The sequence below is a fragment of the Aptenodytes forsteri genome, unplaced genomic scaffold, assembly GCF_000699145.1.
Source record: "Aptenodytes forsteri isolate BGI_AS27 unplaced genomic scaffold, ASM69914v1 Scaffold99, whole genome shotgun sequence".
NCBI classification, from domain to species: domain Eukaryota; kingdom Metazoa; phylum Chordata; class Aves; order Sphenisciformes; family Spheniscidae; genus Aptenodytes; species Aptenodytes forsteri.
In genome coordinates, this window is record NW_008795321.1 from 1,996,314 (window position 1) to 2,019,943 (window position 23,630).

General features: G+C 44.1%; 1 protein-coding gene across 1 annotated transcript in view; it reads left to right on the plus strand.

The window, feature by feature from the left end:
* Positions 1-1,721: 1,721 nt before the first annotated feature.
* Positions 1,722-23,630, plus strand: part of DMRT1 (doublesex and mab-3 related transcription factor 1) — a 59,269-nt gene continuing 37,360 nt past the window's right edge. Inside the window, exons 1-3 of the mRNA XM_009279952.1 lie at positions 1,722-1,817; positions 2,563-2,746; positions 23,238-23,521. Coding sequence (XP_009278227.1) covers positions 1,722-1,817; positions 2,563-2,746; positions 23,238-23,521 — 564 coding nt within the window. The remainder of the gene's footprint in view (positions 1,818-2,562; positions 2,747-23,237; positions 23,522-23,630) is intronic.

Below are 23,630 nucleotides of genomic sequence, written 5' to 3' on the forward strand. Positions count from 1 at the left end.
CCCCGGGCTGGAGGTAGACCGCCGTCTTCCTAAATTAATGAGGCTTTTCGCTGTCTTCCTTTTTTTTTTTTTTTGGCATAAAAATAGGAGATGCCCTGAAGGCGTGTAGGATTTAAGTCGCGGTGAGCTAGCAGCAGCAGTGGCAAGCGGTAGCGGTGAGCGTTTGGCGGCTCACCTCTGAGCACGCCTGAATGCATCTCCGTCTGGAAACGGGCAGAGCCGAAGCGTGCTGGCAGTCCTGAAGTGCGCGGATCTGTTTTAAAACCTTCAGAGAGGAAGCCTTCTAGTTAACGTCAAATTGCAGTTTTTCAACTTGTTTTTAACTAGATAATGAATAATCTAGCCAACTAATTGGTTAGCGAGAATATTTTCCACTGGTGGTTTCAGATTCGGTGTATCTGCTTTTCCTGATGCTAGGTGGCTTTAGTTGAGTGCATTTCTAAAAAGACTTTTTTTAACGGCGTTGTTCCTGATTTTGCATAGGGCAGCTCTGTAAATAGCTGTGTAGCTGGGTCATCTTAAATCTAAACGAGGACTCCGTAGTATTTCGCCAAGAAACCAAACTGCATCCAGTTCTGTGTAGCAATAACTTTTTCCGTTAGGTAGTCCCGCTGAAGTCACAACTCTTTGGCAATGTAAATGACCGCTGTATCAGTCCTTGTGATCCTTATCTTTAAAACTTCATTAAGAGGAGTCCTGGGAGTGTAATGGCTACTAGCATGCTTGAGCTCTGTGAGCGGGGTTCCACGTTCTCGTTCGTGCAAATAGTCCCTTGCACACACATTAATTGGAAGGCGTTAGGACTACTGGTGCAAGTAAAGGCAGTGATAGCAGACCCACCGACCCAATTTGCAGTTAATTGTAGAGCTTTGTGATCCCGCATGAAATGAAATGTCCCACTGACAGATTTTAAAAACCTTAGCAGCCCTGGATTAAATCCTTCCCTACTTTTTTATTTAATTATTCAGTGCAGGTATATTAAACGTCCTCTAAATAATTCCTCCTTGTCGGTGGCACGGCAGTCCAGAAATTGTTATTATGCCCAAGTTACATGCGGTTTCTCTGCCCGGTGTGAACCATGGAATAATAAACGTGGATCCCTTTGCTGCCTGCCTCGGGGGAGGGAGCACAGAATGGGGTGTTGCCTGCACAAGTGTCCCCTTCTGCACAGACTGTTCTCCTGCTGCTCAGCAGCTTCTGTCAGGTGGTGAATGCCTTCTGCTAGCGGGTCCGGGCGGTGGCCCTCCTCAGGGCTTTCTCTTCCCTGACTAGTATGTGAAAGTGGCTTTGAAAGCATCCGTAACTGAACCTTATCTGTGGAGGAGTTACACATTGAAAGTCTGTTTTTCCCCCTTTTTTGCAATAAGCCCCTTGGTGCTGGTGGAATTTTGCAGGTCAAGGTTATTGGCTTGTGAAGTCGAAGTTACCCGTGGTGTTTGCAAGTCTACACCCCCTGTTTGGGATGTCTCTATTGCAAGAGCTATTATTATTTTCTCTAACGGTACTACGCATCTGTATTAGAAAAATGTTGCTGTTGAACATGGAAATGGAGGGAAATCCTGTCCAAGTTACCCAGGAGAATTTCCAGCAGGAAAAGCCCATGATCCCACTCTGCAATCTGGGACAGATTTCCAAGGTTCAAATACAGATGCAAGTCACCTGGCAAGTTGCAGGGTAGGTAGCTGTAAAGCTCCCAGTGTCATGTTTACTGCCTGGACAACATGTCATACTTGGCACGGGAGGATGGCTGTGCAAAATTGATCTGCAGAATTGATCTGCCAGTTCAGATGAAGCAGAAAAGGTCCTCTGTATCTTCAGTAAGCAGGGAATGTGGTTTGTTTGCACCCATGTCCAGACTGCATAGTGCCTGTGGGCTTTGCCAGTGCCAGCTAAGCTATGGTATAACATCAGTGCTAGAAAGAAATTAGGAGCTCCTGCTGCTGCAGGCCTGGCGAGCTGTCTGCTGTGTGTGACACTGGCTGAGATGCTTGCAGGATGGTTCCCTACATTTGCCATGCTTCTGCCATGATAGCTCTCTGTGTACAGTGTACTGTGCACTAAAGTTCCCTTGGAGGGTTTTCCAGCAAAGAGCCAGCAAGGGAGCCCAGCAAGCTTGGACAAAGCAGCAGATAAGAGCTGCTTTATATTGATGAAGAGACACAGCAGAGCCTTGCAAGCAGATGAATTTCTTATCCCCAGCAGCTGTGCATCAAGCAGGGAGGAGGGTAGTGACTCTGCTTTTCACAGTATGCTTTGCCCAAGGGTGACTGTGTGGTGTGAATAGTCAGCTTTAATGTCTTCATGTGGCCTTCATGTGGAGGGAGATGTATATAGCACCAGCATTTCATAGGTTTGTTCATATATGTTTGGACACAAAAAGGGGTTGGTTTTAAATAGGTTTATAACCTCCTTTATATCCTCCTCTACCCACTGGATTGTGACGTCAACACCGTAGGAGTACCAAGAGGAAAAAACAGCCTTGAGTTTGAGTCTTTCATTGTTGCCATTATAAATTGTGCTCAAGCCAGAGAGCATGCCCTATGTCTGTCTTCTTGTTCCCAGGTTGCACTGAGAAGGCAGCAAGCTCAGGAAGAGGAACTGGGAATCAGTCACCCGGTGCCCCTGCCCAGTGCCCCTGAGACGTTTGTTAAGAAGAACAGTGGTGGCAGCTCTTGCCTCTTGTTGGAAAACAGCAGCCCTACGCACTCAACGAGTACAGCCATGACAGCAGCTAGCACACCATCAGGTAAAGTGCTGGGAGAGCGATGCTTACCGCTTGGGGCAAGGGCTAACGTTGCTTACGTGTGCCTGCTGTTGCACCTCTTCCCCTGCCTGCAGCGGCAGGGTTGTGGAGAGTCCCTTCTCCAGGAACAGTTGCACTGTTGGTACAGTTAGCAAAAGGGGAGAACCCAAGATCAGTCTTTCATATTTTAATTATTTAATTGATTATTAATTTTTACTTGAAAATCAAAATTAGTTTGGTATAGACTGGCGCTGTAATTGAATTCAGTAGGGTGTATACCTGCAAGCAGAGATTTATGAGGAGCTTTTCTCCTTTCTCTCAAAACGTGTGCTTCTGCCACAGTCCTGGCAACTGCATGTTGGCTGGTTGTGTATCTTCTTCAAAATTGGAGAGTTTTCAGCATTGTATAGGAGCCAAGTATATAGGTAATGTCATTGACCCCAGCAGCAGAGAGCTGCCCACCTTACATGACTTGATGTGGTGGTACATCTGTTCTGTGTGGCCAGGTGTGACGAACTACGAAAGACTGATGCAGTCCTTCTACTCTACTACACCTTACTGACTGCGTTTAACCCTTGTAAAACAAACAAAAAAAACCCCCAAAACCAAAAACGAGTATTTGTCTGCAGATTCAGTAAAACCGTGGCTAAGCACAACCGGGACTTAAAGGCACTGAAGTGAAGACTAGGCAAAATGCTTTTTCCTATGCAGAGCTTATGCCTGACAGATATAGCAATTGAATATGTATAAAAATGAAACTGATGTAATTGACTTCCGCTGTATAGACAGAAAAAAGAAAAAAGCAAACAAACATGAAGGAAAGGAAAAGGAAATTTCATTCATTTTAAATCATCTGTGCTGATGTCAATAATACAGGTGAATATACTTCCCAGTTAAAAAGATGCTTCTGAAGTGGACAATGCCTTGCATTAACTAATAAAAGGACAGCACATACGTGTGTCTGTCAAATGACATCACTCTGTTTTGCAGGCCATTTAAAGCCTTGTCAGATGGATTTGTTGCATCCATTGCAGACAGGCAGTTTCAGACCAATGTGGAGGAATTTCTTCGGGAAGCTTTTAGAAGAACTGGTTGATAAAACAATAAATAGCTTTTTATTAGCTTTTTTGTTTTCTTTATTGCAATCGTGTTAGTGTCGCCTTTGAATCGATGCAATTACTCCTTTCGTATTTGGATTACTGCATGCTTTGTCTATAGACATGGAAAAAGCTGGCTAAAGATTAAAGTAGTATATTCAGTAATGTATAGAGATTGTGTGTAACTCAGGAGAACAAGAAAAACCTTGCTTATACAGAAAGGCAAAAAAATGAAATTGTCTTACTGTCAACAAAATTTGCATAAACTTTTATCTTAATGGTTTTAAAATATCAGTGGAGGTATTTAATTTATTAATCCCACTTTAATAATTTCTTACTAATTGAATTAAATTATGGTCTTAATGAAAAACATTAATTAAACAAGCTTAAGGCAATTCACATGCTTGTATAAAGACTTGAAAACATGAAAATGCCTAATTTTAAAGTAATTTGAATTGTTTGAAAAATTTTGGTCAAAGCAATTGTAAATGGTTTGCAGTCATCTTTCTTACAGCGGTTTTTTCTTTGTGAGCAACTCAAATACATTGTTTCTCAAGCATTTTACTAAATAACTGTGTGTGGGTGACAACATTTAAAATACAGAGCTTCATCTTCAGAGAGAAGAAGTGATTCCAGCCAAGAATCAAGGCAGGGTCAGCTTTGTTTACCAGAAATGGAAGAATCTGGGAATGAATAGGAAATTGGGTTCATAATTTTGTTTTTAGGCACCTAAGTACCAACAGAAATTCATGCTTAGCTCAAAAGCGGCTGCACTGCATAAAGTTCTGTCCCAACTAATTTTGGTAGGTTCGTCTGTTGAAAGCAGTGTAAGTACTTGTGGGTATGGATTTAACGCCACCAGTGATGGCATGCGGGCTCTGAAGCTGCAGAAGGTGCTCTGTGTTCAGCCAGACCTGTAGGGTGGCTTCATCAGATGTCGGAGTACAGGCTTCACCCTGAAAAGTCGGATTTTTCAGTGAGGAATACTGCTTAAGTATTCTGATGCTTTCTTTTTTTAGCATATAAAGATCTTCTGTTAGATAAGAAACTGCCAGGTGTGATGTGACATGAAGTTCTTGTTTTAGGTGTCAGGTTGTTTCAGGACCAGGTACTCGAAGGATTCTTACATTGCTGTTTTATCATTTTACTGGTACCTTCAACTGCAAGGAACGTGAGAGACCCTGTTGGAGCTAGTGTCACGGTGTCTCAGTTTGGTAGGCTGAGGTGCTGATTTTGCAAGAATTTACAGTAATCATTAAGGCAGGCAGAGAGAGTGAAACCCTTTGTAGCAGGGGAAGTCAGCAGCTCCCTGCAAGCCCCAGCGGAGCTGGCAGCTCCTGGAGTGCAGCGTGCCCTGTATGACACGCATTAGACTGGGCAAGAGATGGTTTTGACAGTGGTAATTCTGTTCCCCTGTAAGTTTTTGGCTTCAGAAGAGCAGTTTTTCTTTTGGACTCCCATCACGCAGAGTGTTGTTTGCCAGCAGAGGAGTAATGTGTGAAGGAGTCACACAAATCAGACATAGTGCCAGAGACAGAGTCTTTCCTCTCTGTATCCATTTTACCCCCAGATCAGAAATATTGTGACACCTGGAGAGACCAGAGACAATTTTTCAGATCCCTTCATGACATGCTGTTTTTGAAAAGGGGAAAAATGAATTATCATGGTCATAGTGTAGGGGTGTGTGCATTTACCATCTCAAGCTTGGAAACCATGTGTAATTTGGATGGAGCGCATCTTCCCCACTCAGAAGCAAACTGGGAATTTGCAGCGTAGTTGGAAGGGAGCAGATCGTGGTCGCAGGGCATTAGCAGAACCTCTTGCAAACAGATTGTATAGTTTCTGTGCATTTTCCCTTAAAAAGTTGCAGGTTGCTGATAGCAAAAGCCGTTTAATTGTACAGAGCAGCAGAAAGTCGTTGTTCCAGGGCATCTAAAGTAATTGTCCTTCCTTCTGTAGGGTAAGTACATCTTGTTAGGTTAACTAGTGTGCAAAACTCAGGAAAAGACTATGGTGAGGCATTTAAAATGTGCCTTTCAGACACACTCAGTTTTTAAAACTTGCGTTCTTCCATGTTCCATGTCAGTTTGGTACCTCTGCCATTTTAATATTTAGAAATCACTGGGGGGTGGGGGACGGGGAAGCGTGATCATGAAACGCCTTCAAGTGAGAGCTGCTCACACTAAAGGAAGGAGACAGCGTATTTCACCTTTCCTCCATTTTATTTGATCCTCGTCACAGACCAAGGGTCATGTTTGGCATTTGGCGGGTGGGGTGGGGTGGCTGCAACATACATCAGCTGATGACTGGAAGGTGCTGGAAAGCACCCCTTCTTTTTGCTGCTCTGTGCTCGTGTTGGCCCAATTTAGAAGCATCCAATATAGACAGGATTACTGTATGATGCTAAATGCCAGCTCCTGCTCCTGTGCTCTGCAGTGGTCAATTTGCCGTTGGCTTTGCAATGACCATTGATAATGGCATTGTTCAGGTGCCTTCGTAGTATCACTGGTTGACAAGTTAAACATACCAGTATCAGCAATTGTGAGTAATAAGCTTGTGCTTGTTATTTCCCTTTGCTACATTTATTATGCGTGATGGAAACAAAATAGTGGTCTTTCTACATTTCTCTAAGTAGGTGCTGCCTTCACTTTGAAACTCTTTGAGGAACAGATCGGTTTTTATCTGCTCATAAATAGGGACTGTAGTGGGGTCAGCAGTAATAATATGCCTAATGATGGTACTGAGATCCCTTTGAACTTGCAATGCCCTAGGTGCCTCTGAAAACCCTACCTTGCCTTCTTTACTCTTCCTTTGCTTTTTTGATGTTATCTTTTGCATTGACCTTTTCTATAACACTGTATTGTGATTTCAAAAATAGATGCCATGACCTTGCAGCTGTTGTGCTGCATAGGTAATGAGGTAAAAAAAGAAGTTGTTATGATCAGAAGGTATCATGGCCTGGTTTTGAAAAAAGTGAGAAATTTTCTTTTTGAAAGAAAGTCCTTTTAAGCCTTTCCAGTATAGTGTCATACGCTGTCAGAATTTCAGTTTTGTCAAAAAAAGTCTCATTCTAATCAACTGGTGGGGAAACTGCCATGGACATACCACTGTGAGAGTGCTTAAGCACTGGAACAGGTTGCCCAGAGAGGTTGGGGAGCCTCCTACCTTGGGGAGACTCAAAGCTCAGCTGGATGGTGCCTGAGCAACATGATCCAACTGTGGAGCTGGCCCTGCTTTAAGCAGAGTTTGGGTCAGCTGACTTGCAGAGGTCCTTTCCAAACTAAACTCTTCTGTGATTCTATGAAATGCCTACTTTTTTGTATTGACATTAAGTCAACGTATTGAAATTTGAAATTCAGCCAGCCTCAATACTGATCAGCATTCGTAAGCCAGGGAAATAAATCCTGATTTTTTTGACATAAAAACACTCAATGACTAAATCTATGGTAGATTTCAACAGAAAATTAACATCATGGGGGTTGACAGGTGGTGGAGAGGATTGCTAGTTCAGGTGGCAGCAGCCTCAGCAGGGCTGAGCGGTAAGGAGAAGGAGGCATTAGCTGCTTTGCCTGCCTGTTCCAGGGCTAATATGATGGCTGCATGTCCTCAGAGGTCTTGGTGGATCTGCGGTGGTTACTGGTCCGTCCTGCTCTGTCCTTTTGTTTTTGTCTCTTCGTTACTTTCTAACGATTATTTTCTTCTGCTGTGCCTACTGCTACTTCTTCACCAGTTTCAGTTGCTGGCTGCCTCCTGGTCCTGCCAACTCTCCTTCGATACCGAGAGCCGAGCAGCCCCATCTATTGCTTCCTGGTGCTTTTCCCCAGCTTCTCCCACAGCCAACAAATCTATGTTCAAAAGAAAAGAGCGTAGTTGAACTTGATGTGTCTTTACTGGATTGTAACAGCTGGCAAAGAAATAAGTTTTGCATCCTTCACCTGTGAATAACTGATACCTTTCCATCCATAATCGTCTGTTTTTCTCCAGTTCGTTGCAGTTAAGATGAGAGAAAAAGAATCACAGTCGCAAGTGTCTGTTTTAAGAGTTTGTGAACTGTCTTACCTCTCTTGCATTGGCATTATTTCCACAGCACAAGTTAGACTTTGTCTTGGGAAGTAGTTGCTGGAGATGGTCTTTTGCCTGTATAGTGGTTTTCTCAGTTGCTAAATCTCTTTTATGCTGGACTAAGTAAATATTCAGAGAGTGTTCTGCTTTGAACAATCTTTCCTTCGTTTAGGATAAAGCTTTCCCTTAATAGGCTTTTTTAATTTCTCACTGATACAACTATGTGATGAATGAAGCACTCTGCTGTGTGGTGGCCACGGCTTTGTAATTTTCAGTTCCTACCAAAATCATGTGCGTTTTGCTCGGAGTTGTTTAAAAAGGTATTGCTTGTGAAGCAAGGGGGGCGTTTCTGCCTCTCTCCGCTGCTTTGGTTTTGCTGTACTCGGGAACGCTGCAAAGGAGTTTTGAGCATCTCATTATAAAAGGACATAGATAAATCTGAAAGGATAGAGGGAAGGGTGACAAAAATGATGTATGGCTTGTAGAAAAGGAGACTAAGGGTGGATATAACAGTCTATAAATATTTGAGAGGTAATAATACGGAGGAGGGGGAGGGATTATTTACAGTGCTTGAGACAGCATAACAAGGAGCAACGGCTTGAAACTAAAAAAGACAAAATTAAATTAGACAGTAGACACTTTTTCTCCTAACTAGAAGTGCAATTAGCAATGGAGTGACCTGCATAAGGACAAGGGGGTAAGTGAAGCATAATCAGGGGAGGTGTTTAAGAGTGTGTTAGATTATGATCTCAAGTGATTAATAAGGGGGTAAACTCTGATCAATGTGCAGGTTAAACTAGATGACGGAAATCTCCTGCAGCTTTGTCATCTCCTATATGATTCATTGCCTCTGGCCATTGTTTGACTGTGTTAAATAAATCATAATGTTACAGGGTTCTGCATCCCTGATTAGATGTTTCCAGTTAATTCTCCAGTTCTGGAGCCTGCAGCTTGCAAAGCTTGCACTTTCCCTGCTCCTCCTTTCAAGCAATATTTGTTCGTGGTCTTTGCAGCTTCGTGTGTGTGTGTGTGTATAGGTGCCTGTGTTTTATCTGAGCTAACGTCTGAAGTGCCATACGTGTTTATTCAGTAAGGTACAGACTGTCAAAAGTGTGGTATTTCTGTTGTGTTGGTGAAACAGGTAGAATGAGCAGCAATTTTCAGAGTTAAGTCTCTAAATAAAGAAGTTTTATTTTTCCTTTTAGGCTTTTGATCCTGTCTGAAGCTTCAGTGGAAGTGTAAAAATAAATAGTAGCATAAAAAGATTTGGAAAACCTCAGAGGAGATTGCTTTTCTTTTTCTGTGCAAGTGGTACTGTGGGGCTCGCCCAGGGCTGTCTTCACCAGAGGCAGCGGCTGGGGAGAGCTTTCTGCAGCGTGTTGGGGAAGCAGGGGTGCTGGGGGACCAGCCGTGACCTACCCACACCTGCTTACTTCGGGAGAGAAGGGCTGCTCAGCCCCAGGGCTTCTGTGACTGCCTTTTGACCGGAGTGGTGGAGGTGAAAACCCACAGGCAGCTCAGCAGGTATTTCCATCCTTCTTTCATGTTTCAGAAGAGCTTCTTTCCCCCTAAAGAATTGGGAATAGATTTTTTTTTTTCGTTTTCCAAAATCTTTCACCCTAGGGCTTTCTGTGTTTGCAGCATCTTTCTGTCCGACTTTTCTTGCACCAGGTGAGGTTTCCATATGTAGAGCTACCAGTTAGAGCAAGGTCCCTGCTGAGTGGCGTTTGCTGTGTGCTGAACGGACTTTACCATGTACACTGTCCTAGCACCTGGGTGCTCGGGGTTTCTCTTCCCACCGAAGGCTAGCAGGGCTGGTGGACAGCCCCTATTGTTCTTTGTGCCTTGGAAGCTCTTCCTCCGTCACACTGGCATTTGCATATGTGCATTCACGTTATGAGAGTTATCTGTGCCGGCTTGTGCTTTCCATTTGTCATTATGAACACCGAGATAAGGCATGGAGCAGGAGCAGAAGATGTACTAAGAATTTTCTATCTGTGGGCACATTATTACACTATCTGCAGCTAACCTCTTGTTCCTTTCTGTGTCCTTGAAACAGTTATTATGACTTATCTGAATGTGTGGGGCTTTCTTTTTGTTTTTAGAAAAGATATAAGTGGGGAGTGAAGGAGTACTGCACGCTTCCTTAACTGAGCACTGGCATGATTTCTTGCTTTTTCTTTTTTTCACATGCTTTCTTACACCTTGAAGACTGCTTTTGTTTGCTTTATTTATCAACTATCTTCCTAATTCAGCCTGTTGGACCATTTTCCATTTTCAGTAGATTTGTCACTTAATGACGTGGGGACTAAAATGCAGTTTTGAAGGTTTCTTTTGTAGGATACTTTTTTCATATGCTTCTAATTCCTCTTTTTTTTTTTCTTTTTCTGAACGTTGCTAAACTTCCTCCTGAGTTTGAGTACCTGCTAGTCTTAATCAGAGTTGTGAATAGCTCAGTTACTTACGTATAAACATCGTTCATACACTTCTGTCCTGTGTTTTCTTGAAGAGCTTGCAGAGAGCCAGTTAAGCCCTCAGCTTCTCTTCCTTTGCAAAGAGATTGGATGCCTAATTTATGATTTTTTTTTTTCAATTCATGTCTCTAGTCTCTATTCATACTATTTCCATTGCTTACAGCATAGGCCACCATTTACTGACTTGGATGCCTATAGTCATGGACACAACTGAACCTCAGCTGATGTAAGCCACTGTAGTTCCAGTCGCTGTGCTTTTCTGTCTGTCAGTTGTGCATGAATGAAATTCATTAGTGATCAATCTGCATTTGCATGGAAGCAGATTTTGTGAGTGCAAATGTTGTTGCATCCGTGCAACACTGGCGATCGTGTACAAAAGTGATGTATGATTTTTACTCACTTGCCCAGGCCCAGTGGGTGTCTACAATGGTTCTTTACCACTCCTGATACTAGTTTTTCCATCACGTATTAGGTAGAGTGAAAAAGCCCTCCTGTTATTTCTAGTTGGCCTTTTTTAGAAACGTTTTGGGTTTCTGTCATCATATAGCTTATAACCAAGCATGGACTCCAGCTAATTCCAACCATCGTCCTACTCCCTTTATTTTTTTTAGTGTGAGCCATAATGATTTTATCCCAGTCATATTTCCTCTCCAAGGTCTCCTATCTCAGACACTTGTAAAGCCTTCCCTCCCTTCTAATGTTCTCTTTGATCTCTTGTTAATGACTTAAATCCCTTTACGTTTAATCCACACAGAGTTTCTTTCTCCTCCTCTCAGTTTGCTTCTTTGTGCCTGCAGGTGTCCGGGCTGTTTTCCATCACTGTCTAGAAATCTGGTTTTCCTAATTTCCTTTCTCTTTTAATTTCTTCCTCTATTTTTTTTAAAGTTGTGTTGATTTTAAGTTTTGCTCCCATTACACACTTTAGTAGCATGTTGGATGACTGAATGCAACGAGTTAAATGTTTGTGAATTTCTTTCTCAAATCAGGTATCTCAAGATGAATAATAACATGTATATATACACACATAGTAGTCATACTCCCAGCTGTTATACTGAAGATTGAAAATGGCACTTGCTTCTCATGCTCCTAATTTTCTGAAGCACTAATTTTATTGGTCCTGATCCTGTTAGCTGTCATGCATGCTAATAATTTTAGATCTGTAAATAATCCTGCTGTCTCAGTTCAGCGTGAACGGACGTATGCTGGAGCATTAAAATAGTGCCTAGCATCTTCACAGATTCAAAGCTATGTTCAAAGATTTTGAATGCTTTTTCTTTACTAAAGCCATTCTTTTTTGCCAATAAAGATTTGAATATGATCACTATAGCTGTATTACAAAGACCAAAAGTGCAAGTAAGGAAAGAACAAGCATTGCCCCCCCAGCTTACATAAAAAGATCAACTACTCTGCTCTAGTCAGTGGCAGAAGATGTTGAAAGTGAAATTTGCTGCTGTAGACATCTTATTGAGGGCCTGAAGCTTGCATTAAGTGTGGAAATAAAAATTATTTTCTGTAGGTTTTATTTCTTCAGATGTATTAGGAGGATTTTTAAGTTGCATACTAAATGTTTGCAGCAGATCATTTTTATTAAGTGTACGCTAAATGTGAACAAAATGTGCCCTCTCCAGTCCTACTGAAATCAGTGGTGGTATTTCAGCTCCTCTTAGCTGGAGCTGGATTGGGGCTATGTGTACGACTGGGAAACTTACTGTGCCAAGCTGCAGTCTTCTGGCTGGGATTTTTCCCTTGTTTTTTTCTCCCAAATCACATTTTCCTCTGGAAAAAAAATGTTTTGTGTTAGGTTTAAAATTAACTAAAAATCTTAAATTTGGGAGGTTTTGTAGTTGTATTTAGGAACACACACACACAGAGTTAACAGTCATTTGACCCATTATGGGATAACAATTCTACAAGTGGAAGAGAAGAAGAAATGCTCAGTCATTTTTAATGATCTTTGCTTTGAAGAAAGGCAGATGATACTGCTGTATATGGACATAGTGACATTTTGCTTTCATTTCCTGCAGTAACTGAAATCAGCAGGATTGAATTACTTGCATGCAGTATTTAAAATAAAACAGAAAACAACAGAAGACTTGGCTGAGGATCAATCTGGTCTATTAATGCTGATTTCCAGTAAGTCTTTTAACACTGGAGAAATTCCTAAGGCCTGGAAGAAAGATGATGTCATGCCAGTGTTTAAGAAAAGTGAGTGTGGTAGGATGGGTGGCTACAAATCCGTCAGCCTGACATGAGTTTTTTGTGAAAACAGGGGAACAGTCCACAGCAGAATGAAATATGTGGGAGGGGGAGAAATGCAACTGTTAAAGGATGCTTACGCAACATGAATTAACAGAAGTTCATGTGTAAAAGATTCTGTCAAGTTAGTAATCTTTTATCATTACAAAATTGCTTGACAAAGTGACATATTGATGCAATCAAATTCTGCACAGCATTTGATTTTTGTATCCCCTGACATCTTCATTAGGAAACTGAATTGACAGAAAATCAATATTGTATGTGTTTTAAGAAGGATGATCCTATCAGTCAGAAAATGTAGGTCTGAGTGGGGAATCTAATGCAGTGGTGTTTCTGGAGAAGTCTCAGAGGGACCTGCTCTTGGCTGTAAGCTGTGTGGTCTTCCCATTGGTATCTTGGAAGCAAGCCTGGAATCACCACAGGTTGTCCTGGTAGGTGGTGGAAAGGTGCATGGACTGGAAAGCAGTGGAGAAGACAGAAGTGCCCTACGGGAGGGCTTGGCTAGATGGTTGGCCACGTGCAAGCAAGAGCCACTTTAACCCATACCAGAAGTGAAAAACAGAGGAGTCTGTCCCTGAGAAACATTGTCACTGCAGAGGAGCTGGTGGCCACGAGGGTACTACGTTGAAATGTTAGTGGTTCCCAGTGGAAAAGGATGACCAAGGACTAGCACAGCCCTTTCAGACAGTCCTGTGATGATGGGAAGGAGGCTTGGTGTCTTCTGTGCCTGAAACTGGTGAGGTGCCTGTGGGACTAGTGGGACTCCTTCCCTGGTGACATTGTATGTGCAGGAAAGTGGGCTCTCAACGGATATTGGAAGGGAGATCGTTGGTGGTTATTAAGTAAGCATACTACACCAGGCTCAGGAACTTCTTGAGCCAAAAATGGTGGGAGGCTGGGAGAGGGCGCAAGGGAGGTATCACGTTTGTTTGCCCTGTTTGTACTGTTCCCTAGGTTTCTCTTTATAGCTGGTGGTGGGGATATAGCCATGGTCTGAACCAGCACACCTGGGCTTGAACTTGGGAGGGCTCAAGCAGGAGATGCAGGAATGATTAAAAGACCAGAAAACACGTCCTGAGGTGAGAGATGGCAGTTTATTTTGCCCTTTAGTGACCCCCTCATCTAAGATTTAATTAATCCCCATATGATTGTTTCGAATCGCTTGTGCCTTTGCTAGACTAGACCAGCTCAAGTTGAAGTTTTCTGTGTCATTTCATGGGATGGGTTTTGACATTGTGAACAGAAGCACCATGTGGATGCAGAATCCCATGAAAAGCTTGTGTGTTGGGTGCATCCACTGCAGGGCTCAAGCAAGACAATAATGAACAGCCTTAATTCTAGGATCGCCCAGATTTTCTTGAAATGTGCTGTGCTTGCTGCTTAACTTTTATCCTAGAGTGCTTCTTTCTGACAAATGTCATTCTTTGTAAGATGTGCTGTCCCGCTTAGGACTGGTTTAGCCCTTTATAGGTAGAACTGGAAAAGCTTATTCCACTTTGCTCAAATGACGACTCCAGCGTTATTCCTAGAGGGAAGAAAAAAGTAATACTCATTCCCTCAGGGTGAAAATGAGTATTGTTCTGGCAGTCGAGTAAACCTTGAGAAGCAGGAGAGCGCAGTCGTTGACATCTTTGTGGATAAAGCCATCTCCTGCCCCCAGGACATATGCCCTGCTCCTGTAGACACTGCTGCCATTATGCCTGCTCCTCACCGATAACGCCGGCTGAACTCACAGTCCAGCTGCTTCATCCGGCGAGGGGTGTTGCGGGACACCCTGACTCTGCCCTAGCTGTCAGACAGCCACTGCAGGAAAGGTGCAGTGACTGGTTGTTTTGTCTTGGGACGGTGGGAGGAGGTGAAAAACGTGGTAGGAGTTGGCAGGTGATAAGTGCCCCGGGCAAGGCATAGCTGTGATAGGAGATGGGGTAGATCAGTCCCTGTGCGCTTCAGCTCCAGGGAAGAGGCCAGGAGCCTGCAAGAGGCTCTAGAGTTGTTGCACCGTGCATTTTTTCTTTTTTTTCTTCTTTTTTTTAAATGTGTATTTCTGCTTTGAGAAGAAAGGTGTATCTCTGCTGAGCAACAGTGTTCCCTGGGTATGGTCGGAGAGGTGCCTATGGTCTGCGGTGGCAGTAAGCTGTTTTGGCTATGATTTATTCTCTTTAGCCTGGAGACACAGCTGCTTTTAGCCCACGCATCTGATATGGCTGATAATAGATTTTTCGACCTCTCCCTCTAATAGATGTTAGTTGGAGCACAGCTGGGCATCCTGGGCTGTTTGGGCAGGCAATCCTGAACAAGGAGGAAAAACAACCGCTAGATTTGGCATTTGAGCTTGAGATGGGGTCGTAGCGTTGTTGGCAATTGAGGGAGGGAGGAAGAAACATGCTTTTCTCAAAAGCTTTCTGGTCAAAACAATTGGGAGGACTGCAGAGATGGTTTTCCATAGGTGAATGAGAGTAGGACAGCCCCGTACATCTCAGAAACTGGGCTGCAGGACAGGGGTACGAGCGCAAGCTCCCCTGCTGCTCTGCGGACCCTGCTCTTCACCTGTATTTGCTGGCTTGTCTTGAACGCAGGGTGACTCTCTCTTCCTTGTACTGCTGTTAAGTTCTCCACCTCCCCGCTGCCTGAGAGCCAGCACAGAGCAGTGGGCCAGAGGTCTGCAAACTGTGCAGAAACGTGGAGAACCACTTCACAGCAGTGGCTCAGGTAGCCATCTCTTAGGGCCTGAATTCAGGGATGCTTTCAGGAGTCCAGGGTCCCTGTTTTGTCACTCTGCTTTTACGGAGGAGGCTTTCACTGGCAGATCTGAAAGGCCTGATTCTGCATACCTTGTGCTACAGTAATTTATACTGTGCACTTTTAGTCCAAAGTGAGTACCTGATCCTTGACATTTCCTTTTATTTGTCATGATGGCAGAAAAGTATCTCAGATTTTCTTGCATTTGGGAAGTTTATTTAATCACACAGTTCAAAAGCATCAAAATTTTTTTACTAGAATTTGCTAAACGATAATTTCTTAAATATCTCTTTTCAGATAGGGATGTGGGTTGAGAGTTTTATACATATAAGCACCTGAAAGAGAGGTTTTAAGATAAAGCACCCTCTGGAGTATATTAATAAAAAGAGGACTAAGGGGAAAACAAAAATCAGGATGGAGGGAGTCAGCTGTCTTGTTTTCTTGAGAGCCCTGCTTCTCTGTAGGGTCCGATTCCAGTGTCTGTATGAAGAAGAGGGACATAGTGTGTGGACTCATAGTGTGGTGACAGTGTTAGCCTAAGCAAATGGCACTAGGATGCAGGTCGGTGTCTGGTCCTTTGCTGGGAGCTTTGAGAGCAGTGGAGACAAAAACCTGGTCCTTTGCGCACTCATGCCAATGTCCATAAAGGACAATCCCTGTGAATCTCATATTGGAACAAATTTGTCTCTTAGGAACCTGTACTGCATTGACAGAAGCTGTAAATTTGGGGTGTGTGTGTTTAAAGCCCCCTCTCTGCTTACTGAAGGAGCAGTAAATGAGCTTCTGTGTGAAAGAGTAGGGCTCAGCAGAGACAGGTGTGAAAAGAAGCCAAAATGGTGGAATCGGACTCTGAGGAGGGAGAGGAGAAAGAGAAAAGGTGGCATTGGAGAGGAGAGCAGGTGGGACCTTTTCCAGAGCCTGATGTTCAGGCTTAGCCATGTGTTGCTGTTGTGTTCCTCAAATTCCCATTGAGAGATTCCAGCCTCTTCCCGTTCCCTTCCTTCTCTTACTAAATAGTTTTCCTTTCCTCTTCTCATTTTAGCTAAAGCAGGGAGTAGGAATAGGGAAGGTGTTAGTGTGTAATATTTTGTATGGTATCCCTATGCAGGGTGCAAATAATAAATCACACACTACATGCTTAGACAATTTACTGCTGGCTTTTGTATGTGCTGTGACAAGTGCTCAAAAGGTCAAAAAAGCTTCCTTAACAAATTTGATAAGATAATGCAGTGAGCTGTAACAGCATAAAGTCCTGGGGGCCATAGACCAGAATAGAAGAAATAATTATGCATGGTAATGGGTAATTACAGATAATGGCCTTTTTTGGGGGTGGCAGAAAATACAGACCCACAGCCTTGCCTGGAATGAACGTTGTCTAGCACATTAACTTTATAGCAAGCTAAAAGTTCAATGCTGGAACTGAAGATAATCCGCAACTTCTAATGGGAAGAGAACAGAAATACTCCTCTCAAAGGCAGAGCGAGCCTGCGGGTTTTGTTCCTTGGGAGGCAGAGTGTCTCAGCAGAAAGTAAGTAATGGTGCCAGCTTTCTTTGACATCTGAAATAGCTCTGTCATGATGGTCTGGTGGGAGAAACATATTGTTCCAGCGTTTCTGATTATGATGTTAGGGAGTGATTTCACACCGGCCTCATTCAAGGCTACTGTCCGACCTCAAAGCCAGCTATGAATTGAACTAATGCATTGCAAGACTTAATATCGCCAAACCAGTTTAATAGGAGTGTACTGATGCTTTATATACTGAGCAAGGGAAAATCCAAGATTCTTTTGAGGTCTGAAGGCAAGTGTTTCCTGACTGAATAATTAATTTTTGGCGTTTTAATGGCATAGCTGTCTCCTGCCGCAGAGGCTGGCTTGCAGGAAGATGCTAACACTGCAGTGATGAAAACAGTCACTCTGAATTGAAAACTACAGGAAATGTAAACTACCAGAAGCTGAACTCTGTTCACTGGGCAATGGCTATGCCTTCCTGCTCCTCGACTAAATGTGTTATTTGAGTAGTCACGTTTTTTCTGCATTTTCAGCAGAGTGTAGAGTCTTTGTAGACATAGAAGAAATAAAAACTGCTAACCATAGGTGTATATAAGAACTCATGTCAATAAATGCAGGCAGTGAAACTCTCTTAATTGCCACACTGCATATACAGAATCCCTTTTCTGAAATGTACAATCAAATGGAGACTAATCAGCTGTTATGGCCACATGAGAAAAATTGAACCATGCCACTGCATGCTACCAGACATTGAAATGTGACTGTATGTGCTATCCTGATTTTTAAAACAGTTCCTGGTGTGTGTCTGTCCCAAGCTGACTAATATTCTCCCCCAGATTCCTGAGTGTGGTCCAGTAACCGTTCCCAGTAGGCAATTTGGTGCTACCACCCTGTTTTAGACCCTGAGAAAGTCTAATAGTATGGACTCTGTGCCATTTGACCTCAGCATCAGAGGCTTGCCCAGGCATGTTTAAATTACTATTATCAGTGTATAATAAGATGTATAACTGGCCCTTAACAGTACCAGTAGGAATAGCAAATACTCCATGCTTATGTACAGAATGAGTGAATGTTACAGATAGAACTTCTACAGATAGAAGTGTTTGCATTTCTCGGTGTGTATGCTTAAAAACACATTTGCATCTGTGAGAGAGAGATGATGGTAGAAATTCCTGTAAATTCCCTGACACTTCTCCTCTCTCCTCCCAAAAAGTAAAAAGGGAAAGCGTGATCTATATACTGGCTTCTGCGTTGATTTTGCTATGCATATCCGCAATTCGTGTAAATCGCCATAGCTTTATTGAAGTAAATGGTCTGAGACTGGTTTACATTAACTGACGACTGGACCACTGTTTTTCACCATGCTCTGCTAAGTGAAGGCAGGAGCCCCTCATAGGTTACTGAATGTATAAGACCCATATGTGTAACTGACCCCGAGAACTCACCTTCCTTAAAAGAAAATCCCAGCCGTCCTGAAATGAATTACTGGTTAACTACTATTAATATGCCATAGAGCTGGAGAGTCGTCTACAACACTGCAAGATCAATAACAGTATTTATCGTGCATCATATTGATCTTCTATGAAAGAGTGGGCCATATTTCACACTGTGTACATAGTGCAAAAAAAGTAGCATCGGTTCTCTACAGGGATTAGTAAAGACATAGAAAAGAGCTTAGAGATCCAAGGGCACAACTGCATGAAGGGATACTGCTGTCTCACTGCAAGAGTGTTGCTCACACATGGAGAGGCTCTGACAGCCCTACATTGTAGATTTGGTGTTCCAAAAACTGAGTGAGAATAGTAACCATTCTTTTGTTGGTTTGCTTTTATAATTTCTGTTCCTTCTTACACCGGTTCAGTCCCATATTTTTAATCGTGTCCTGTTTGCAACTTGCAAAATGTTAAAATTCATGGCTAGTGGCAGGGGAAAGACCCAGGAGCCCTCCCCAGTTTTTCCATGTAGAGGGTGAAGACAGTCAAGGTGTGAGCCCAGCTCCTGCAGCAGCCCTCTTGTTTTAAAGGGCAGGTGGAGGGGCAGAGTGGGAGTTTGACGGCGCAGCAGCAGTTGCCTTGTTGAGAGCTTAATTCCTCTCGAAAATTGCTCCCCTTAGAGCAATGAACCTCAGGGCTGCCCCTCATGTGCAGGTGTTGTAACTTGGCAAGCTCTGAGGCAGGGGAGGACCCTCTCCTTGCCAGCAGAGCCATTCAGCTGTGTTGAATTACATTTTGGAAAAAAAAAAACTGAGCTGAAAGGTGCTTTCTTAACCTTGATACTCTCTCCTTGCCGATGGAACACGTAGCCATGGGCTGACAGCCTCCCTTGAGGAGGACACCTTGCTCGTTGACCAGCCAGAGGTGGGGCTGTGGGAAGGTTCAGCCTGTAGGTAGGAGTCAGGAATTACAGGTACAGGCCAAAGACCGACCAGAGTAACCCCAGTTAGTTCAAGTTTAGTTACAGCCATTGCTTCCGATAGATCTGCCCTATTCTGCAAATGGTGGCCATGCCCGAGGATGCTGCAGCCCAGAAGCAGTGTGCTTGCCCGCCAGCTGGCTAGCAGACTTCAGCTGGAGAGGACCACCATGGATAGGGCAAAAACTCCCTTGGGCATGTGATAAACGTGAAATCTTCTCTGGGCAGATCTCCGAGTGCCTTGTCTTATCCCTAAGACAGTTTAGCAGGGTTCTTTGGCCTTTAATTCTACTCCCCTTGGCACTTAGCTCTGCTTTGAAGGTACCCCATGTGGGCACTGGCTGGTCTGACCTGCTTTTCTTCCTGAGCTTTCATTGCTTTCAGGGCTTTCTCCATTAATAGGAAAACTCTTTCCCCTTAATGTATTTACAGTTGTGTATGTTCTGTATGTGTTGTATATGTATGATGTATGCATTAGTAGTAGGAGAGGACATGATTCAGCCAGGCTGGGTAGGGTAAGAGTGTAGAGCTGGACTGCAGACCTGCCCTTGACCCGGTGCATGCCAAAGTTGCTGAAGACCTGCAAGAGCTCAGCTCTCCAGAGGCATCCTTCCCTCAAGCTGGCTGGTTCAAGACTGAGGAGTTTAGAGTAACCCCTGGGATGCTTTGACCTGGTCTGACCTGACATCCGCCCGCAGTCTGGATGGCACGAAGCTATGTCTTGTATGAGATGTCTCCCTTCTCCCGAGTGAAGCACCGAATTGCCTCCAGATGCTGCAGAAAAAAAGCAGAGACTTGTCCCAAAGCATGACATCAAAGAAAAACTCATCTCCTAAATTCGGAGAGAAAGTGTGAGTTGAAGCATGTGGCAGCTTTCTGTTGGTCTTTGCCAGATGTTGCCAGTCCTTCCATCTTCAGGAGCATGATGTGGCTTGGGATTTAGGGAAGATTAACTCTACAGGCCATCTTTCCAGCGCTGTCACAGGAGTCCTAGTTCTGTATGGAGTTGCGTGTGTCTGTCCCTTCACTCGAACTTTCCCCTTTCCCATGGCTTCTGCTTTTTCTGCTAACCCTCTGGGGCACATCCCTGTGGTGTGGCTGTAGCTCAGAAGGGTTGTGAGGGCTGTTGACATCTGGGGATTTATGTGCGTGCGTGCATGGGTGGGTGAATGAGCAGGTGACTGGCTCTACATTGAGTCTTAAGAGGGCAGCTGATAGTGCTGTAGAGGCTATTGGAGAGTGGCGGGACAGCAGAAGGAAAGCAGAGGACCGTTCTGGTGGATTCAGCCCTGAGCACTGAACTGCTGGCAGCTGTTGTGCAGCTGGATAAGGGAAAATGGGTGGGAGCAAGTCAACCATTTTACACTTCCGGTGGCAAATGATGGTAACCCCAACCACAGACAGGAGGTAGAAAGAGAGAAGAAGGGGCAATAAGTGTATTTTTTTCTCCTACTTAATGCAGCAGAAGACTGCCACCGCTGCTCTTTCTTCAGGAAGGAGCTGTAGCACTACCAGCCACCTGAACGTAACAGAGACATCAAGGATGCTTGTATGATTTTGGGGATGACTGCAGCAGGTCGCTGTTCTAGTTTAGCCCATCACATGTTAGGAAGTGTAGTGCATGAGACCTTTCCAAAAGTTGCAGCAAAGCCTGCTACTTTCTCCCCTCCTTCCTTTTAGCTGCTGACATCTCAGGGTGGCTCACCTTTCCTGTGTGGGTGTAAAGAGGCCCCATCTTCCTGGTGCTAGTATTCTTAGTGGAAAGTATTATCCCTTCTTACAATGCACTGCAAGTGGAAAGATACTGCAGAGGTTTCAGAAGAAATTGCACATCTGTGCGGCATAGCATAGCCCTGCCAGAAGTTAAGCGGCTGGCTGCCTTGCATATCTCTGTCTCATGTGAAATCTGTATCCCAGCTGGGAACGTGTTGGAGGATTTTGCTTTTGGCTTCTAATTTTCAGCATGAAAACCAGAACAATTGGACCACAGCATCATTCGGGAGCTAAGTTTGGGGAGGGGAGTCAGGCTTATGCTATGATTTAACAGAATTGTTGGCTTTTCAGTGTCAGTGGTCTTAAGTTCTGATTTTGTCAAAGACATGGACAAAAGGACTTTGAAGAGAGGCCTGCCCAGAAGCAGAATAATAGCTATATTAAAATTTCATTAAAATATGAAAGGGCAAAAACTGTGAAGGGTCTTTTGTGGCATTGCAGACTCCTCTGTTCCATGCGCAAATTTGAGAGGTGCTCCCAATGAAAAAGACCAGCTGGCTGGGTTCTTGCTCGCATAGGGCTGAGGGGCATAAAAATCAGATGCAGGAGGCATAAAATGCTCTGTGTGCTAATAAATGGGTATAGTTCATTGATGTCAACAAAATGTCAGCAAGAGCTGAATGGGGGCACTGTACAATTTAGTGACCTGGAAGGAGACTATCCATGATTGCAGTAGAGAGCTTTCATTACAGCTGAAGAAGTGAAACAGATTTGCATTGTAAATGGCAATAATTGGTAAAACCGATCATTGGATCTAGTGTGCAGCTAACGCACAGTACAGTGGAAGGTGTTACCGTGACTCTGAGAGGCTGGCTCACCATATTCATTTTGCAGGTGAGTAACCAAGGTACAGATAGATATACCAAGAGAAAGGCATAAAACAAACTAGGCAACGCCTGCCTGACATCTCTCTTAGAGCTGATATTTCATACATGCCTATTGTCCATGCTGCTTCATCTCCATACTGACAGCCCTTGAGAGCTCATCTTTGACAAAAAGCAATTGTTACATGTGCTTTAAGCCACGTCCTTTTCTCTTCCACGGTGGAGTTAGACAACATCATGGGAAGAGCAGGAGCTTCTTGCAGAAGGGACCATTGTGCTGCAAATACCCCAAGGGTTACAGGGACGCAAGCTAGAACCAGGGCTGCATCGATGGTGGGGTTTACAGTTGCTCCCTTGTTTAATATGTAAATGTATATTCACTGTGTGGTTAGACTTTCTAAGGTTGTGGCAGTTTTTTGCTGTGTCTGGCTCAGCTGGGTAGCTGATGCAGCGTGTCAGAGCTTGGCTGTGAAACAATACTGACAAGCACCTTCCTTTTTCATCCTTGCAAGTATTGCAAGGCACCAGTTGACACTGGAGTGAGGAAAACGGGACTCTAAAACAGCCTCTGGGAAGGCCCCCGTCTTCAGGAATGACAGGGGAGGCAGACCTTTGTGGGGGCAGCTTGCGGGGAGTGCAGCCAGCTGGGCTCTGGTCTGGAGGCACCTGAGGGTGCAGACACCAAGTCACGAACAACCCCCACCTCGTCCTTCTCTTTTGCCAGTGGTGTTAGGAGCTTGTTCTGATTTTGTAGGTAAACATGCGCTAAATTTGAGTTTGGAGGTTGGGCAGGGATGGAGGGCCTCCCTGCTCGCAGTTGGCACCTGAGACACCTTGGCTGATTGTGCGGTGCTTTTCCTACTGCAGCTTCCTCTTGGCCTTGTGGCTGTTTGCCTGTTCTAGAGGCATGTTCAGAAAGTGTCCTCTCACCTGCAGGACAATGGTGTCATCCTGTAGCTAGAGCCTTTCTGCTTCCAAGGGGCTAAGAGAAACTTGGCACACTGTTACAATTTAAAAATAATAGCGGGCTGCATCCTTAGATGGTGTAGATCATCATTAGATCAGCTGATGCTGCTTGAGGACTCAGAGCACTGTCTTAACCTGCGGTTGGTTTTGTCTCCTGTTTTGCAGTCTGCGGTGTCTGTAGGTGGTCTTGAGCTTTGAGTGACGTTAGTCCACTTGAGTTTCCACCAGACGTCCAGCCGTGTTTCGCTTTCAGCTCCCATCTCTTCCTATTCATTACCTTCAGCCCAGCCTTCAGGAGAAGTAATAGCTCGTCAGAAGGTGAAAGGTAATGGTCTTATGGAGCCTCTTGTTTCATAATGGCTTGTTTTTTTTCTTTTCCAGAGGGACGGATGCTCATTCAGGACATCCCTTCCATCCCCAGCAGAGGGCACTTGGAGAGCACGTCTGATTTGGTTGTGGACTCCACCTACTACAGCAGTTTTTACCAGCCATCTCTGTATCCTTACTATAACAACCTGTACAACTACTCCCAGTACCAAATGGCAGTGGCCAGTGAGCCTTCCTCAAGTGAGACAGGGGGTACAATTGTAGGGTCGGCCATGAAGAACAGCCTTCGAAGCCTCCCAGCAACATACATGCCAAGCCAGTCGGGAAAACAGTGGCAGGTATGATGTTACAGAGGTGTTACATGGAAGAGTGAGGTGGCCAATAATCTGTTTCTTGGGTCTGATTCTGACCTCCTGTTTACTGGTTTCATGGCAGTGCAAAACCAGA